The 19,235-nt window shown below is 60.9% G+C and overlaps 2 protein-coding genes across 4 annotated transcripts in view; one reads left to right on the top strand and one right to left on the bottom strand.

The window, feature by feature from the left end:
• The window catches only part of SLC19A1 (solute carrier family 19 member 1), a 38,410-nt gene extending 25,477 nt beyond the window's left edge, over positions 1-12,933 (top strand). Inside the window, exons 3-6 of the mRNA XM_039495420.1 lie at positions 2,899-3,643; positions 6,114-6,306; positions 7,379-7,520; positions 10,481-12,933. Coding sequence (XP_039351354.1) covers positions 2,899-3,643; positions 6,114-6,306; positions 7,379-7,520; positions 10,481-10,669 — 1,269 coding nt within the window. The 3' untranslated portion in view covers positions 10,670-12,933. The remainder of the gene's footprint in view (positions 1-2,898; positions 3,644-6,113; positions 6,307-7,378; positions 7,521-10,480) is intronic.
• Positions 12,934-14,825: 1,892 nt separating this feature from the next.
• The window catches only part of COL18A1 (collagen type XVIII alpha 1 chain), a 269,164-nt gene continuing 264,754 nt past the window's right edge, over positions 14,826-19,235 (bottom strand). For all 3 annotated transcript variants that reach the window (XM_039494504.1, XM_039494503.1, XM_039494502.1), the window contains 3 exons: positions 18,553-18,750; positions 17,872-17,987; positions 14,826-16,758 (listed from right to left, as the gene is read on the bottom strand). In XM_039494504.1, coding sequence (XP_039350438.1) covers positions 16,545-16,758; positions 17,872-17,987; positions 18,553-18,750 — 528 coding nt within the window. In that variant the 3' untranslated portion in view covers positions 14,826-16,544. The remainder of the gene's footprint in view (positions 16,759-17,871; positions 17,988-18,552; positions 18,751-19,235) is intronic.

Genomic DNA, 19,235 nt, shown 5'->3' with positions numbered 1-19,235 from the left:
AGCATTTTGCTAGTCCGCCAAGATCTCCCCGTACAAAAGGAGACACGGTTTTGCATGCGTCACACATTTTCCCGCTGGCTCCAGCAGAACCTCTGAGAGCCAGTGTTTGCCCCTGGCTTTCACAGACAGGCTGTGCTGGAATAAACCTGCTGCTCCCCCCTGCGCTGCTCGGTGCTGGCCAGTCGTCGCCATTTGAAAGGGACCCCACCACACTCAGTAACCTGATCTGTAGAGGGGTGTTCCTGGGTGCAAGGTCATCCAGAAGTGCAGCCTAAGCCCTCCCCAGCTCCCACTGCATCATGTACTTTTATTGACTGAAAGAGGCTTGTGAATATGTCTGCCTTGGGGGGTAGGGCTGCAGATCCAGGCTGACCACAGGCCATCCTGCCCACTCGCCACCTGAACTGGGGCGTGTTTGGCAGGGAGCAGGGCCTGAATCATCCCCCCTTTGGATGTGCCCTGGGTAGGGAGTGGAGATGCTTCTATGGCAAAGCGCAGCATCAGCTGGCTATGGGACAACAGGCTCCTGTGACACTCTCTAGCTCGGGGGAGCACCCTGTAACCCCCGTATCTCTCTTTCTGTATAATTGTGATCTTGCATCTAAAGCCTGCCTTGTAAGACTTCAGGGGAAAGGTTATGAGCTGCTAAAAGTCACTGTTCTATCTATTAGTGCATATGAAGTTATGTGATTGTGTCGTATGGTTGTCAGTAAAACAGGCTGGAAGTTGGGGAATCGGCCAGATATTATCACCCCAGAGACAACAGCGAGAAAAGTAACGAATGTCTGGGCAGGTGCCAAACAACCATCAACAGCCATTGTCCAGTACGGGAGCTACAAATCAATGACTCGCCTGCATAAGGCCACACGAGGGGAATTGCTCAACCTTGCCTGGGGACTCAGCAATGCCCCCCAGACATGCCTGGACTTGTGTTCTCCAAGCATGTGGACTAAGGGTATAAAACAGAACATAGGCCAAGCATGGGGTCCCTTTCTCCTTCCCCCACCTACACTGCAGCTAGCAACAAGGATACTGAGCACACTGAAGACTCCAACAGAGGGGACTGGCCCAGGTTTCAGGGGTGATACCTGTGTACTATGAACTGCAGTATCCAGCAGGGTGAGAAAAACTGCTTAATCTAGCTATTGCCCAGTCCAATAGGGTTGAGAGTTTAGGCTGCGGGCTTATCTTTTCTTTTGGTAACCACTCTGACCTTTTTGCCTATCACTTAAAATCTATCTTTTATAGTCAATAAACTTGTTTTACTGTTGATCTTTACCAGTGAGTTTGCCTGAAGTGGTTGGTAAATCTGTTCAGGTTTATAGAGGCTGGGGTATATCCGCTCTCCATTGATGAGGTGGTGAACCAGTTAGTAAGATGGTATATTCCTGGGGTACAAGGCTGGGAGCTGGGGCAGTCTGGTTGGTTTCTTTCTCTGCGTGATTCATGAGTGGCGGTGGGAGCATTCATGGAGTCTATGCGCCGGGGGGAGTTCTGCGCCACTGTGCATGTGCAGAATTTATGTCCCCTGCCGACTTTCTAACGGGGAAGCAAAGGCGACCCTCCCCAGCAGTGTGTTTTGGGTGCCCAGGGAAGCCGGCAGAGAGGTAAATCACTCTGGGGAGGAGGCGGGATGGGGGAAGACCTGGCTGGTGGCTCCTCCCCTGAGCTGGGCTCAGCTGCTTGTCCTGGCTGGGCTGGGGAGGACAGGACTTCCTTTTCTCTTGCACAGCATCCAGGGCCAGGTCAGACCCACCCCCGGGTTTCTCGCTGGCTACAGGAGCAGGAAGCTCTGCAAACTCCCCCCTCACCTCCTGCTTCCTGCAGCTATCGCTCCTCAGCTGCAGGGGGAGGGATCCCTGTACAGCGAGCTGCTCCACCATCTGCCCAACCCCTGTGCATCCAAACCCCCTCATACCCAGACCCTCCTGCTGAGCCTCACCCCCCCTGCACTCAGACCCCCCCCGCGATGAGCCCCACTCCTCCTGCACCTGGATCCCCACCCCACTGAACCCCACTTCCCCAGCATCTGGATGCCCCCAACACCCAGATCCTCTATCCCCCACACACACCCAGACTCTCCCCCTGCTGAGCCCCAATCACCTTCACCTGGACCCTCCTGCAGAGTCCCATTACCATTGCACCCAGAGCCCCCCAACAAGCCCCTGTGCATCCAGATTCCCCTGCACCCAGGCCCTCGCCTGGCAGAGCTCTTGGCTACTATGCCGGAAGCCCTGGCTGGGTGATGAGGAATTTGGGGTGTTTCTGACTCCGACAGTTTGCTGAAGTGCCTGGCCATCAGGGCTCCAGAGCAGACTGGCTTCCAAGGCTCAGCTTGTGCAGTCCTGTCACTAGAGCAGTGATGCCCAAACTTTTCCTCTTGTGCCCTCCCTCCCCCCCAGTAATAGAACGTGTCTGCACCCCCACCCCGGGCCCGGAGGGGAGTCACGGTGGCCGGGAGCTGAAAGCAGGGGCCCATGGCCGAGTCACTGTGGGAGCAGGGCCGTGGCTGGGGCTGAGGGCCGGGGGCAGAGCTGGGGGCAGAGGGGCTGAGTGGTGCTCCCTCCCTGTCTCTTTGTGGGGGCTGGCCCGGGCCCCACCATGCCCCCCTGGATGTTTCTCTGCACCCCCCAGAGTTTGGGGACCACTGAGCTAGAGCAATGCTGGAAAAAGGACAGAGGAAAGTTGTGATGGGTGGCTAAAGCGAGGTGCCAGGATCCGTATCCAGGCACCTTGGGCTGCCTGGTCCCAGCAGCTGCTGAGCACCCCAGTCAGAAGGCATTGCCGGCACCAGCCTGCCCCACATCCTACTGTCCCTGGCTCTGCAGCCTTTGGGTGGCGCCGTGAGGCTCAGCGCTTGCCCATTTCCTGCTCCCACTGGTTTGCTGTGTCTTGCAGGTGACCAACGAGATCACTCCCATCCTGTCCTACTCCTACATGGCCGTCCTGGTGCCCATCTTCCTGCTGACGGATTACCTGCGCTACAAGCCGGTGCTGGTGCTGCAGAGCCTGAGCCACATCTCCATCTGGCTGCTGCTGATCTTCGGCACCACTATCCTGGCCATGCAGTTCATGGAGTTCTTCTACGGCATCACCATGGCGGCCCGCGTGGCGTACTCCTCCTACATCTTCTCCCTGGTCACCCCCTCGCACTACCAGCGCATGGCCAGCTACTCCCGCTCGGCCGTGCTGATGGGGGTCTTCACCAGCTCGGTGCTGGGGCAGCTCTGCGTCACCGTGGGCGGGGTGCCCTTCATGACGCTCAACTACGTTTCGCTGGGGTTCATGCTCTTTGGGCTTGTCCTGACGCTCTTCCTGGAGCAGCCCAAGCGAAGCCTCTTCTTCAACAAGAGTGGTGGCCCACCCCCCTCAGAGCTGGACAGGATGCACCCGGTCGAGGGCAAGCCAGTGCCCCCCGCGCCCTCCCCCTGGCGCAGCTCGGCCCTCTTCCGTATGCTGAGGGAGCTCGGCACTATCGCCAAGCTGCCCCAGCTGCGGCTCTGGTCCCTCTGGTGGATCTTCAACTCCGCCGGCTACTATCTCATGCTCTATTACGTGCAGCTCCTGTGGAATGAGATTTACCCTACCACGGACAACCGCAAGGTCTACAACGGCGGGGTGGACGCCGCCTCAACGCTGCTCGGTACACGGCCCTGTCTGCCTCCGGGGGTCCCCCCTTGCTCCCCTGTGCTGCGTGGTGTCCAAAGGGGTCTCCGTGGGCTCGTGTAGCGCTACCCAGCAGGAAGACCAAGGGAAGGGCTCTGGAGGCCAAGGGGATTACAAGGCATGAGCCCCACACTTGGCATGTCCTGAGCCAGGCACTAATTCCCCAGGAATGCGCCGCATGTGACCTCGCTGGGCTTTTCTGAAACAAAAGCTGCTCCGCACAGGGGATTAGCTCCCAGCTGGATGCGAGTCGCCGCTCGCAGTCTGCCTCCCTTGCAAAGCCGCTGCAAGCACGCCCTTGCAAATGGCCCAGCACGGCGCATTTCTGTGCAAGGCAGGCCCCTGCTGGAATGGGAGCGGGCAGGGTCTAGGAGTCCCAGCCGGGCAAAGGTCTTCTCTGCAGCACAAGGCGGCACTAGTTTAACTGCACCGAGAGTGTCAGATGGCTTAGCGAATGAGATGCCAACCCGTGTAGATGCTCCAATTTGGGTTTAAGAGTCATTTAAATCTGTCCCTCATTGACGTAAACTAGGCCCCAAATTGGTTTAACCCCAAATCAGTGTCCACACAAAGGGTTTACTCCCATTTAACTAAACGAGTTTGCCGTCTCCCCTGTTGTTACATGGGTGCAGCTTTGCCATGTAGCCATGGGCTGAGTGCAGGAGCACACGGAGCATCTGCCTGCACTGGGCCTGCCCCCAGACGGGAGAGCTTAGCCTCCATTGTCACTGTTGAATTTTGCAGCACGGAAGCTGTCTGCCCTGTTGCACTCAGCTGAAGAATGCGTGGCTTAGCAGCCTGTAGTGAGCGGGAAGTGGGGCATGCCCTGGGTCAGTCCCACAGCTCCAGCGGCAGCCAGAGCTCTGGGGCTGGATCGCAGTTGGTTCTGGAGGGTGCAGAGGTAAAGCTGGGCCTGTGCATGCAGCAGCAGGTTGGGAAAGCACTTAGCCAGGGAGCGTCCCTAGCCACTGACCATCCTCCCAGGGACTCTCTCTGAGTTCAAACTCCTGGGCTTGCAATAGCTCACACCTGTTACCCTCATGATACTTGGGCCTTGCACCCCATAGGACCCATCTGGGCTCTGCAGGGGGCTGAGGTGGCTGTGTGGTGTTCCCGAGGGTGCCCCGGGTTGTGAGAGACCTCACCACCCCTGCCCTGAGCAGGAAGGCGTCTTGTCTGCGCCTGTGTAGCTCTGCTCCCTGAAACCTCCAGCCCGTGGCCACAGACAAGCACTGACTGCCAGGTCTCTGCAGCCTCACCCCCTCTGTGCAGGCTGGTGACAAACACAGCAAACCCCGCGTCCTTGACACGCTCCCTGCAGCATCCAGCCCCTGGCGCTGCCACGCTCAGAAATGAGCAGGTAAGCTGTCCCCGAGGAGCCAGTGTGCGCACAGCTCAGGGTCAGGCCTTCAGAACAACCCAGCACAGATCTCGTCAGAGTGACAACACACACACGTTTATTTATGAAGCTTAAGCTCTAAGAGTAACGGTGACAAGAACACCAGGTTATGTGTAAAACAAAGGGGATAACACGCTTCTTAGAGTCTAAACTTCACTCTGTCAGGCTAAACTCCTTGTCTGCAGCAACTTCTCACCCCGAGCAACTGCCCCGCAGCACGAGCCCACATGGCCCGCTGGTATCCTGAGTGCCGGATGAGCCAGGGGTCCTTTTCCCGCCCTCTGACAGGCGGGTAACCCTTGGAAATGCCCCTTCTGGAGGGCAGCTCCTCTTCCCCATTGCTTGTCCTCGGGTGAGCTCCCCCTTGCTTTCATGTCACCCTGTTGACGTCACATGGCAGTGGGGCTGGCATCGTTGCTGTCCATCAGGGACAGGGACTAGCCATGCTTGTGTCTGGCAGAAGCCCGGGTTTGGTACAGACTTTAAAACATGATTTCAGCACATATACACGCTTCCTTTACGAGTGTCAGTACCTGCATTTCACGATGGCCTTAGCAAGCGGTGTGCCAGCACTTTCGTTTGAGCCCTCACAGCATACTTTTGGGATCTGCCTTAGGAGAGCAGTGTGTTGGGTGCAGTGAGTTTGTCAGGCCTGGAGGAGTTGCTGGCAGAGAAGTGAATCCTCTGCTGTTTGGCATTGAGGGGCTCGTAGGCTGGCTGAAAGGAGGTGACAGATGGCTGCATGGCAGGCCGCAGGTGCCTCAGCACGGCCCCCAGACTCCCCACAGCGCCCCACTCACAGGAGTGCTGGTGCCTGCCAAATGGGTGTGTCCCATGGAACAGGCAGTGCCATGGCAGAGTGACTGTGAATGCCCTGGGACTGGTGCTCATTCGCTGGGGCACATGGGGGTGTGAGTGGTGAGCTTACAGAGGCATCTGTTCCTTGGGTGCTGCCATCTCCGTGTGGCCCTGGATTACTTCCTGTCGCCAAGGGCAACCAGGCAGGCTCCTGCCGCAGCCGTTAGTCACTGACGCCTTGTCTCCCCAGGCGCCATCACTGCCTTCGCCGCAGGCTACGTGAAGATCCGCTGGGCGCTGTGGTCGGAGCTGGTGATTGGCGCCGTGACAGCATTCCAGGCTGGGCTGCTCTTGCTGATGAGCACCACCAGCAACATCTGGCTCTGCTACGGGGCCTACATCCTGTTCCGGGGCTCCTACCAGTTCCTGGTCCCCATAGCCATGTGAGTTGGGGGGTCTCGCTCTGCTGGGTCCCCCACTAGTAATACGGACACGGTGCATAGTCCTGGCTGCAGCTGGATGCTGGCTCAGCCACTTTCCCAGCGAGTGCAGAGAACGTGTGCTGCAGTGAAGGATTGGCGACCAGGGAGACAGGGCCAGTGCAGCTGGGGCTTTCCAGTGGGGCACCTCAGCCCACATCCAGCGGCCTGCTGACCCTCGCTCTCCCTGGCGGCGCAGTGCCTAGTGGGGCTGGGTGGCGTGGGGTTTGTCTGAACTGTAGGTGGGACCGTTTCCAGTGATGTCCATCCCAGCCCCCTGGCCGGTCCAGGCCTGAGGCCGGTGCAGGTCACTGCTGTGCTGGCAGTGCCGCAGAGGCAGCTCGCATGGCATCTGCCTTCTCCAGCCCCTTACGGGTGTGGGCACAGCAGCACACTCCCTTCAGCCCAACGCACACTGGAACTGGCGCCTGCAGGAGCCCCAGGCCTGCAGCACCCCTAAGCCCAGCCTCTAGGGCTTAGATGGGCTCAAACCGCCCTGGTGTGGCGGGGGCAGGTCTGCCGCCCCGAAGGCTGAGCCAGCAGAGAGAAGCCCACGGGTGCCACAGGCACCGCCCAGTCAGACGCAGTGCTGGGCTCTGCCAGCCGAAGGCAGGAGGTGGGCATGCCAGGCTCTGCGTGGGGCGTAGTTCCTCAGGGCCTGGGGGTGGGATTTTGGGAGGTGCTGAGTGAGCGCATCCTCTCAGACCCAGGGCCCCTTCAGCGCTCCTGTAACCAGGCGTTTGGTAATTCCACCCTGTGCCTCTCATAGCGATCCCAACGGGCCGCCCAGGCCCAGCCAGGAACTGCTACCCCGCTCTGTACCCCACAGCTCGGCTGGGAGAACAGCCAGCCGGCTTGCAGCTCAGCGGCTGTCAGAGCACAGGCAGCCGGGCGTGTTACATGCACGTGGGGCCGGAGCCCCTCGGCCGGGCCGGGGTCAGCGGGTTCAGGCAGGGCGCTAGTGGCGCTGGCTGCATGTTCGCTGTCAGCCAGACGCAGACGCTGAGTGACTTCTTTCTTCTCGCTTTGCTGGCAGTTTCCAGATTGCCACCTCCCTCTCCAAAGAGCTCTGTGCCCTGGTGTTTGGCGTGAACACCTTCTTCGCCACCGTCCTGAAGACCATCATAACCATGATCATATCAGACAAGCGGGGCCTGGGCCTTTCGGTGCATCCACAGGTAAGGGGGCTGCGCAGCTTCCCCTGGGCTGCCAGTGGGGAGGCCGAGTGGGTCGGATTGGCCCAGGCCGAGAAGCCTGTGGAAGGGCAGTTTGGGCGGGATAAGGGAAACCGCCAGCAGCCATGAACCTAGCCCCTGGGCGGGCAGGGCAGGGGCGTGACTAGTGGTCTGTGTTGCTCTGTAGCCCCTGGGCGAGCAGGGCAGGGCAGGGGCGTGACTAGTGGTCTGTGTTGCTGTGTAGCCCCTGGGCGGGCAGGGCAGGGCAGGGGGGTGACTAGTGGTCTGTGTTGCTGTGTAGCCCCTGGGCGGGCAGGGCAGGGGCATGACTAGTGGTCTGTGTTGCTGTGCCCCCCTGGGTGGGGCAGGGGCATGACTAGGGGTCTGTGTTGCTGTGTAGCCCCTGGGCGGGCAGGGCAGGGCAGGGGGGTGACTAGTGGTCTGTGTTGCTGTGTAGCCCCTGGGCGGGCAGGGCAGGGGCATGACTAGTGGTCTGTGTTGCTGTGTAGCCCCTGGGCGGGCAGGGCAGGGGTGTGACTAGTGGTCTGTGTTGCTGTGTAGCCCCTGGGCGGGCAGGGCAGGGGCGTGACTAGTGGTCTGTGTTGCTGTGTAGCCCCTGGGCGGGCAGGGCAGGGGTGTGACTAGTGGTCTGTGTTGCCCCTGGGCGGGCAGGGGGTGTGACTAGTGGGCTGTGTTGCTGTGTAGCCCCTGGGCGGGCAGGGCAGGGGGTGTGACTAGTGGTCTGTGTAGCCCCTGGGCGGGCAGGGCAGGGGGTGTGACTAGTGGTCTGTGTTGCTGTGTAGCCCCTGGGCGGGCAGGGCAGGGGTGTGACTAGTGGGCTGTGTTGCTGTGTAGCCCCTGGGCGGGCAGGGCAGGGGTGTGACTAGTGGTCTGTGTTGCTGTGTAGCCCCTGGGCGGGCAGGGCAGGGGTGTGACTAGTGGTCTGTGTTGCCCCTGGGCGGGCAGGGCAGGGGTGTGACTAGTGGTCTGTGTTGCTGTGTAGCCCCTGGGCGGGCAGGGCAGGGGCGTGACTAGTGGTCTGTGTTGCTGTGTAGCCCCTGGGCCGGTGGGGCAGGGGTGTGACTAGTGGGCTGTGTTGCTGTAGCCCTGGGCGGCTGGGCGGGCAGGGCAGGGGTGTGACTAGTGGTCTGTGTTGCTGTGTAGCCCCTGGGCGGGCAGGGCAGGGGCGTGACTAGTGGTCTGTGTTGCTGTGTAGCCCCTGGGCGGGCAGGCCAAGTTAGCGCCTGACAACGAGTGGGCCCCTAGCCTGGCTTCCTCCCTGCCCCTTCCCCATTGTTAGGGAAGCGCCTGCTACAACCTCAGCTGCACCCCCCCGAGGGTGCATTCAGGGCTGGCGTACGCACAGCGGCATTTGGGGAGTGGTTGAATCAGCTGTGTCTGAGGTTAACGTCACCGCATGCCCCATTTGTAAAAACCCCTAGAGCCCCAGCAACGCCTTTGAAACTGCCCCGAGCCCAGTGTGCAGTGGCACCAGCGCCCTGGCTGGCTCGGCCGGGGAGAGGCTCATGCTTTGCCCGTGGAGCCAGGTCTGTGCCTCTCTGCTGCTCACTTTCCCACATGGGAGCTGAGCCTGAAGGCTGCCAGGTTCCCCAAGCCCTGGGAAGTGAACACGTGCCTAGGAGCAACTCACTGGGGAAATGGCTGCTGGGAAAATATAACACCCTCCAAGTAGGGGGCTGTTGGGAGGTTGGTGGCTGGACAGGGGCAAAGTGAAGGTTGTTTGGGCCAGTTTAACAGTGTCCCTGTCATAGAGCCACTGCTCACCGGGAGTGCCCTCTTGTGACAGGCCATGGCATGACTAGTGTGCCTGCCTCAGTTTCCTTCTCAGGACTCTCTTGCCTTAGTAGAACCCCTCCTTGGGGCTGGGGTGTTACAAAAACCTTGTGCAAATTTTCCAAAACACGACTCCCCAAACGGTCTAGTTATCAGTCCCGTGTACGTAGTCCTTAAAATCCCATGACATGACACCCCCCCATATCACACGCCAGCATCTTCTGCCGCATCCGGGCTCCTCTTGTGTCCTTCTGGCAGGCCACCCACCCCAGCCGTCAGCTGGAGCGCAACGCTGCTCTTCCCAGCAGGAGCCAAGGCCTCGGCGGTCAAAGACGGGGGTTGCCCTCTAGCCTCTCGTCCTGGCCAGTAAAGCATCGCTCACTGCCCTCAGCCCACTCCCTGCTCCCCTGCGTCCAGCCCTTCAGCGGGGGGCAGGGCCAGCCTTAGGGAAAATGGCACCCTGGGTGCAATTGTATATTGGTGCCCCGGCTCCTGCTGCCTCCCCTGGCCTCCACACATCCCCCCCGTTGCCCCTGGCCCCTGCTGCCTCCCCCCTATTGCCCACACGCCCCAGGCGTGCCCTGCTCCTTGGGCGGTCGCCCACTCATAAGGCCGGCCCTGCACGGGGATGGCAGGAGGAAGCTCATCCGCTGCTTCCTTGCCTCCGCCTGCAGCGTCAAGCCACCAGGCGCCTCCCTCTGCTGCGCTTCTGGCCTGCAGCCTTCCCCGGAAATGCCTGCAGCTCCCTTCTGGGACCATCCACCGTCCCCCAGCAGCTCTCACCTGCCCGGGTCACTGACCCTCAGCCCCCCCGGCTGGCTGACAGGCTGTCCCTGTTCTTTGCAGGCAGAGGGCAGCCCCCGGGCTGGGCCCAGTGTCCAGGGGCGGCACAGCTCCCGTTCTCAGCGCTGGTGAGCGAGAGCTGCAGCCAGTGGGGAACAGCCCAGTTACACCTGTTCCCGTAGGTTGTGCACACGCCACTCCTCCAGGCCCCCCCCATCACACCGCAGTTATCGGGGAGAGTGCGGGGTGGGGGGTCAGCTCTGCCCCCAGCTGCCGTTAACCCCTCGGTGCCAGCCGGCAAGGCAGGGCAGTGCTGGCTGACTGAGGAGGGGCAGGCTGTGGGGTTAACCGGGGCTCTGGTGTCGTGTGCTCTCTCTCCCCCCCAGTTCTACGTGTACTTCGCCTACTTCACGCTGCTGGCAGTGGTGTACCTCGGGGCAGCGGTGTGCGTGGCCGTGCGGCACCGCCGGCGCCAGGTGCCGCCGGAGCCGACGCTCGCCAAGGAGCTCAGCAGCCCTGCTGAGGAGGCACCAGGGAAGGAGAGGAGCGCGGAGCCGGGCAGCGTGCACATCTGAGAGACAAGACCCGAGGGAGCGGCCTGTGTGCACACCCCAGCTCATCTCACCTTCCTCGCAGTGTCAATGTGCGGCTGAGAGAGCACGGAGCACAGGCCAGGGCTGTGCCCACCCTTGGTCCCCAGACTGCCGCTGCCGGCAGAGCTGCCACTCCCGCCCATGCCTCCGCTCCCATCACAGCCTCAGTGCCGGCAAACCCCAGTGTTAAGAGCTGCCTTTGAGGACAGAACGGCGCAAACCCGGAGAGCCCATCCCAGCGCCAGGCCTGGCCCCAGGGCTGCTGCTTTGAGTGACCCGGCTCCGTTACTGGGCCGGGTTTTCCCAATAGCCACTTGTGCGCACACACACTCATTCGGGGTGACCTGTGCCAAGCGTACCAAGCTCACCTTAGGCTCCTCCCAGAACGTGAGGCGGGGACTACACCCGAGAGGTTGCTAAGACAAGCCATTGAGGCTCTTTTCTTGGCTTCTGGTGTCAGCCCTCACGGGTCCCGTGTTCCAGCTTTGTAGTGACAGCTGAGTGTCCCGTGTAATCCCCTGACTCCAGGCTCTGGGGCTTGGACCACTTCACCCGCTGTGTCCCCCCACCAATGCACTGCTTTCAGCAACTGTCTGAATGGCACTTGTGCAGCCACTGCAGCTGCAACTGCCCTAGCCAGCCACTTCCACCCCAGGGCCCCTCTGCACAAAGCATCTGCCCCTCTGGTGTTGAATCGAGGGCTGCACGGGGAGGGCCAGCCAGGCCCTCCCCACCCATGGCTCCATAGCTTTGCAGCATGGCCCACAGAGCAGCCTTGCCCTGTACTACAGGGCTGGAAAGTCCTGGTGCTAACCTGGGGCCTTGTGGCATAACTCTGGTCCATACTGCATTCGGCCAGGGAGGGTCGAGCCAAGCGGGACCATGGCTGGCTCTGCTTGCTCCCCGGGGAGGCTGGGCCGTATCACTGGGTTGGGCTGAGAGGGGCCGGTGGGCTGTGCCCTCCTGCCTGGCACGCATCAGCTGACTGTAACAGATTGGGGGTGGGGAGAGGCGGCTGTAAGTGTGTGTGTGGGGGGGCATCTGGCAGCCCGTTCCAGCCCAGCGCAGAGCTAGTGGGCCCATTGCGGCCCTGTGCTCCTCTTGGGTCTGCAGCGGAGGCCACTGGGGCGGGGCAGCTCTAACCCATAACGCTTGTGTGCCGGAGAGGGGCGCCCAGCAGCCTGTGCCCTCATGGGCAGTGCTGCTGCTCATGCCCACGGGCTGCCCTCTGTGCACAGCCCAGCGCCCTTGGCGTCACGGGGAGGCGCATGGCCAGTAGCAGATCCCCTGCTGGGGCGCCTCGCCTTGTGCGTGCCGTCATCACCCTTCCCCTCCCCACCAGCCTCAGCGTTTTAATACTGCTCAGCTGCAGTCCAGCAAACGCTGCAGGGCTCTGCCAATCTAAACCGTGCCTTAAACTGTGAACCCCCCAACGCCCAAATTCCTCAGCAACAGCTCCCGGCGGTGGCCAGCCCCCTTACTGCACACGCTCACACGGGAGTAAGGGTTTTTTCGTTGCTTTAAAGAGCCAATACACTGAGCCTGCTACCTGTATCCCCCCTTTCATTAGTGCACCCCCATGGCTCATCGTGACCGTAAACCACGTTTAGTAACAAACTGTCGCAGCGTTAAGTGCTACCGCGTGTCGAATAAAGCTAGACAAGGTTACACGCAAACGCTGCGGCGCCTGAAACCTGATTGACCAATGAGACTTTGCAAGAGGCTGGTCCAGCGTGGCTGGCCAGGCTCCCAGCCAGGACCTGCACAGAGGGCAAAATGCTTGGGCCCAACATGGCGCTCTGCTGATGGCGCCCGAAGGTCAGTGACCCTGTGACAAGGGGCAGCCGGGTTCCTGTTGATTTGTGTGGCAGGAACACGTCCAGTCCCTAATGCTCCATTTACACTGGAGACAGGTGGGTGGCTGCCGTCCCGCCTGCCTGGGAGAAAACCCCGTTTCAGCCTGTGTTTGACACGCACTACCAGTGAGTCGCCAAGGCCTCTACAGCCATGACACGGTCCTTGCTCACGAGTGTGCCACAGGCATTCAGGAGAGAGCTACGGGAATGTACAATCCGTCAATTCACTTCTGGGGCAGCGCCAGTAAACCACTGAAATGGAGTCTTTGCAGTGGCGCCCCAGAGGCTGGCGCCCTGTATCTTAGCGCTGAGGCCCTAGGGGTAACTGCCCCTGCAGTGGCTCTTCCTGCCGCCGGGCTGGTCAGAGAAGCCCGTGCCCAGGGCAGGCCTGACAAGCACAGCAAATCACTAGGCCCCTTTGTCATCCCCGCCCACATCATGTCCCTGGGCCCAGGCGCTGCCAAGCCCCTGGGCTTGTGTGGCCAGCAGCCCCCGCTCAGGCCTGGCGCCGTGCAGGGCAGTGTCCTAGCAGGGGGGCTGTGAGGGCCTCAGCTCTGTTGCTCAGCCTGGCATGAGGGCTGTTGTGCTGGCAGCGAGCCTGGGTATAGGGCTAGGCTCTGTCCCCCACCCTCCCCAGCACCTGTGATGGGCTCCTGGCTGAAACCCCTATCCCCAGTGTGCATTGCTGGCCACACTGGAGAGGGCAGCTGCAGCAGCCCGTCTCTCATCCAGTGCCTGGTTCCAGCTGAGCTCTGAGCCAGCTGTCAGCAGGCAAGGGCCCTGGGCGGCAGGCCTAGGTCAGGGCATCCCAGGAGCCTGCCTGCAGCCTGGACTCTACCCCGTCGCTCCCAGCCAGGCCAGCCCCTGCACACCAGCGCAGGCCCCATGTGCGATTGCTCCAGCCCCAGGGCACCATCAGTCCCAGCACACATGGGCAGGCTCGGGGGGTCACCCTGATGAAAGAGGAATCAACTCCCTGCTCATCTACCCCCACCCCCCAGAGGCCCTTTCCCCAGAACAGTGCCAGCCCTGTTCTCTGCCCACCCCCTGCTGCTGCCTCCCAGCAGTATTCACCCAGCCAGCTGGGCCCCAGCACCTGTGGCTGGGAGGCACCAGGCACTGCCAGGATCCATCACCCTCTTTGGGATTTCAGGGCCTGCCTTTAGCTCACTTTCCTAACCCCTGCTGGACAACTGATGCAGCCTGTTGGTGTGAGATTATGCGGCACTGGGGCCTGGGCTCCGTCTGGCCCTAGGGCTGCAGGGACTTGGGGTTTCCTCTGGCACCGCAGCACTAGGGACATGGGGGCTTTGTCCAGCACTGCAACACTAGGGATGCAATGGCCTGGGGCTCTGTCCAGTACCGCGGTGCTAGGGGCATGGCTGACCCACAGCCTGGGGCTCCATCCGGCACCGTGCTGCCTGTGCGAGCTGGTGTGGGGCTGGATTTCACACCAACACTGATTCTGCCAGGCCTGTGCTCGGTAGTTACTGACACTTCACCTTCTCATGGGGAGTGCAGCAGCAGGGGCTGGGCTGAGACCTCACTGCCACCCCCTGGGTAACAGCCTGTGACCATGGAACCGGGGAATCAGCTCCTAGCACAGCACATCGGGGCAGTGACGCCGATGCTACGCAGATGCTGGGCTCTTCCCCCAGCCAGCCCCAGAGCCCAGTCAGCGTTCCACCGGCACTGCACAGCCCTGGGGGGCTCAGCTTCCCGGGCAGTCACACGTCACAAGAAACGCCAAGACTGACAGCTGCTAGTCCCAGCTGGGCTGAGGAGGGACGGGACTTCCTCTGTTTGGGGAGTGTCAGACCCACCTTTGGGAACCTCCCCCGGCTGCAGGAAGCTCCTCAACTGCTCTGACTCCACAGCCCACCCTCACTTCTGCACTGCCTTCAGAGCTGGGCTCCCAGCCAGCCGGGTCCCAGCCCTGGGAGTGGCCTCTGCAGGGGAAGAGGAAATCCCTCCCCAGTCCAGCATGTGATAGGAGCCCCATTCCCCTGAACAGCCAGATTTCACGGTCCGTGATGTGTTTTTCACAAGCATGACCTTGGTAGGGCCCTAATGGTGACAGATTCTGGAAGGGATAGTAAATCTCCTGTCTCAGGGTGTCAGCCAGACTAACAGAAACCAGAACGAGACACTGCACAAAACGGACCTCAGATCTGCTCCATGCAGGTGTTCCTGTGACCTTCCCCTTGGAGGAAGCCAGAGTTCAGCTGCCTGCGTTTCTTAAGGGCATTCACACCCGTACATCTCTCTTCACAGCCACATGACAGAGTACAAGAGGAGACTTTCCTTTATTCAGTGCCTTTAGAAAACGGTTTAAAGAACACAACTGACAAAAAAACAAAAATCCACAGGCTTTAAATTGCATTAATTACACAAATACAGTAGACAATAAGAAACAGGAATTGTGTGACTTGCACAGCCTTTATGGTAATAATTTCAGTACAATAAGAAGCTAGTTAAAAATGTAGCACCTCAGATTTTCAAAACTGATTAAAAAATCCTTTAGACATTAGTGCTTCACAAGTGTGGTACACGAGGAGTATAGAAGTGTGTGGAAGGCTTCTGGCTTTGAGGTGGGACATTCTCCTGGAGCTGATGCTCAGCTGCAGTATGGGACCTTAAATCCCACATCCAGACGTTCTCCTAACATTCAGACTTGCCTGTCAGGGGCTGGGGCTCCCTCTGGAAGTCGGGTTTTATGGCAGCAAAGAAGCATCTCCACCCGGTAATGCTCATGGAGGTCACACAACCTCCCGGCCCTGCCACCCAGGATTGCTAGAACAGGTACTTTTTAATCTGCCCTCTGGACACTCAAGGAAATGCCCCATCCCCCCGCCCCCCGGCCAAGGAGAGAACATTCATTCCCCGCATCAGCGCATGCACTGCTCTCCCTTGCCCCTAACCAGCGTAAGGCACATGTCGGCCAGGGTTTGGTGTGGATTGGCTGGGCTAGCCAGGGGAGGTGTGGGGAGGGGACACTTGCTAAAATGGCACCCCCCCTCTCCCCACCCCGGCTAGCCACTGTCCTGCAATGGGGAAGGCCCTGCACAGAACAGTTGGGGTGGGGATTCGGCCTCTATTTGACTTTCTCTTCTAACGAACCCCTTTGGTTCTTCCAGCAAGGAAATGACTCTGCTTTCAAAGGACAGCCGCCCCCTCCTGAAGTACTACTCCCAACAGCTTACCCATGCCATGGGGGGAACCCACTTCTCGCCACCCACTGTGGGGAGCAGGGCTCCGCCAGCCGGAACCCCACTGCCAGCTGAGAGGCACCCGGGGCTGGGAGTCTGGTCCCAGTCCAGCTGCCCTGGAACAGATGGAGGAGGGGAGGTGAAGCCAGGGGCTATCAGACTAAGCTGAGTGGGAAGCCAGCCTGCAGAGAGGGACACAGCTAGACACACAGGGCCTTTCACCCAGCTGAGCCCCCGCAGGGTGCATGGCCAGCGCCAGACAGCAAAGCCCTGGGATGTCACAGACCGAGCAGCAGAGCTGAGCTGGTGACAGCCTGCACTGCTCCGGCTGCTAACGAGGCCAGAGTGCTGTCCAGCTGGGGCTGTCATCCACCCCACAGCCCGAGGACTGGCCGTGCAGCCAGCTCTCCCGCTGGGCCTCCCCGTCTCAGCGAAGAGCATCTCGTGCTCCGGCACCCCACGTGGGGACCACGGGGCCCTCCCTGTGACGACTGTCCTAGCAAGGGGGAAAACAGGGAACCAAGCAGAGTTCACCCAAGAATACAACTAACCTGGTTAAATATGAGGGGGATTAAAAGCGAGACCCACTGCGTGTACACCGGAGACGAGGAGATGGCCAGGACAGCCAGTCGGCTCAGCCCTCCAGATGCTGGCCAGCACCGGGCTGGCATTTCAAACTAACTCAACACTCTTTGGCTTTTCATCTGCTTCTCTGGGAATGGCTGTGTGAAGGGGGAAGTGGCTGCCCCGCTGGGGTCCCGCTCTGTGCTGCGAGGCGCGGGTGGGGGCAGGTCACTTTTTGGAAGAGGTCATGAAGCTGTTCTCGATACACAGGACGATGAAGGCATTCCGGCAGCTGCTCACCTTCTGCTCCAGGAGCTTCCCCGAGGCCAGCGAGGAGGCTTGGCCCGTCACCACGCCATCGTCCGTCCTCCATGTCTCGCAGTAGCTCTCTGTGAGCCGGTGGCCCTTGGCGTCAGAGCCGTGCCAGACACTCTTCTGAGGCCTGCAGTACAAGGCAACAGCTCACTGCCAAGCCCCGAGGCATGAGCAACGGCTGGAGTGGCACGGTTTGCCAAGAGACCCCCCCGCAACCAACCCCTGGCCTGCCTTGCAGGAGCAGCAGGCTAGGCCGGAGATACCAGTGCTCCCTCCCTGCAGCTTCCTGGGTGGTAATGAAACCCAAAACCCCACCATGACCGTGACTGTGTGGAGGGGGGATGGGATCAAACCTGCCCTGGGGAGGGAGGCTGGAAACCGGAGTTTCCAGAGCAGCCCAGCACGGAGACCCCCTGCTCAGCGTGTGTCACTCGTTCGCACGGAGCCCCCACCACATCCAACCCCCCAGGACAGCGACCTGGCAAATCCCTCCATTTCCACAAACAAAGCCAAGAGAGGCCCTGAGGAATGCGGCCCGGTGAGCTCCCTCCCTGGCAGTTCTCTCTCACAGAGGGGAGCCTGGCTGGCTGGACAAGGCCGTGCCATCCAGGCAGGAAGGCTGGCCCAGAGTTCACCTGGCCCTGTTTGAGCCAGGGAGACCGAGGCACTAGCCAGAGAACTTACAACACCCACGCCAAGGAGATCTGCTCCCTCACTCTTCCTTGCCCCGGTTACCGGTCGCTGCTGGTTACACAAAGGCTCTGCCCCTCCTGCCCAGCTTGGTGACTGCGGGCACCTCGCAGGAGTCATCACCCCCTGCTAGCTATCACGGCTCTGCTTCCGCACACGCAGGGCAGATCCGGGGAGTAACATGCAGTCCAAGCCTGTACAGGGGAACGGGGCCCAGAACCACCTAGCACACAGGCTAACCCCAGTACCTGACACTGCACTCGGCCAGGAGGTGGCCTTGTGCCCAGCGAGGAGCCCAGGACCTGCCCTGGGAGGCTAACAAGCCATTTTCACATGCACTGTTCCTACAGTAGACAGATCATTCCTGGCAGAGCCAGCAGCTTCTCCCCACGGCATTCACTTGCCTCCCATGATGCTGGCTGGGAATCATGAAACCCCGTCCCCTTCAATGCCAGCCCGAAAGGGACCCCCGTGCCATGGGGACCCCGCAGCTGCACAGCACTGGGTCACTCCCTGCAGCGACAGGAGGCAGCCGTTCTGGGACACCTACCATGCAGAGTCTCTCAGTACATCTCTTCCGTCAAACGAGAGGATGCGAACACCAGCTCGGAACTGAGCCTCTGCGCCCGAGAACAGCGCCTCCCAGTTGTTAAACAGCACTTCATCCTTTGGGAGGAAAAACTAGTCACAGCACCGCAGCAATAGTGTCTGCTGGGAAAGCAACCAGAGCCCCACTCCCCGCGAGGGATGCGCGGGAGCCCAGCCTCTCCGGCACTCAGCAGAGACGGCCGTCGGGAAGCAGGGCTGCCCATGGGCTGCACGAGGCTCCAATGCTTCCTGAGAGGTGCTAAGCGCCCCAATCCCCATCTACCATTGTGGGAGCGAGGGCACTTGGTGCCACTTGTCGGATCAGGCCCTGCCGCCCAGGTGACGGGTGCACCAAGCGCTGACGGTGGGCTTGCTGCACTGAGCACGGCAGCACTCACGTCTGCAGCGTGCGTGGCTTGCACACTGGCCTGTGCTTGTGGAGGTCTGGGCTCAAATCCTGACGGGGGCACATATGCAGTGGGGCTGGCACTCCCCGCACACGTGCTGCCTGCACTGATCTGCCCCAGGGCTCAGCAGGATTGCAGGCCCCCAGCGGTGCTGCCAGTGTGGGCAGCGCTGGAGAACAGAGGCCCCTGCTCCAGCCAGCCTCTCCGAGTGCTAACAGGCTAAGCCCAGGGCGTACCCGGAGGTTGACGATGGGCACCCCGCTCCGGTCGGCCCTGCGCACAATGCTGTACAGGTCTTGCAGCCGGGAGGACAGGAAGGCTCGGAATGTGCCCATCAGCCCGACTGCCCGGGCCTGCTGGAAGCACTGGAAGTCGGCGCCACGGATGCCACGCATGCTGCCGCTCAGCGGCGCGTTCAGCGCCACCAGGTGGAGCTGGAACGAGAAGACAAACAGGACCCGACGTGCTGTGGCCAGTGGTAATCGGCATCTTGCCCTCACCCACAGAGCCGCTGCCCTCACCCGCCAGTCGTGTCCTCCCAGCACCATGCAGAGATGGGGAGTGGGCAATGGCACCTGCTCCAGGGAAAGCCCCAACGTAGCTCCTCCTCCAGAGATCACCTCCTCCAGTGCTACCAGCAGCATCTCTGCAGCATGCAGGGAATGCTCACGGGCACTAACCCTGATATCCTTGGTGTGCCCAGCCAGTAACGGCAGCACCCCCAGAACCAGCGTCCCTGCCCCGTGCTAGCCAGCGTGCTATCTGCCTGACAGGGATCGGGGCTGGCAGGCCGGGCAGTGCTGGAAGAAAGGGTGCATGGTAGAGCTGGCTTTGGCGCGTGCTCTCAGCCTGAGTGCAGGTGACTGCACACCCCGGGGGGCCGTTTCCTCTCGCTCTTCCCGGGGACACCCCCTCCGCC

The sequence above is a fragment of the Mauremys reevesii genome, linkage group 11 (genome assembly GCF_016161935.1).
Source record: "Mauremys reevesii isolate NIE-2019 linkage group 11, ASM1616193v1, whole genome shotgun sequence".
NCBI classification, from domain to species: domain Eukaryota; kingdom Metazoa; phylum Chordata; order Testudines; family Geoemydidae; genus Mauremys; species Mauremys reevesii.
Note: the sequence above shows the minus strand (reverse complement) of the source record. Positions and strands in the feature narration are given on the sequence as shown.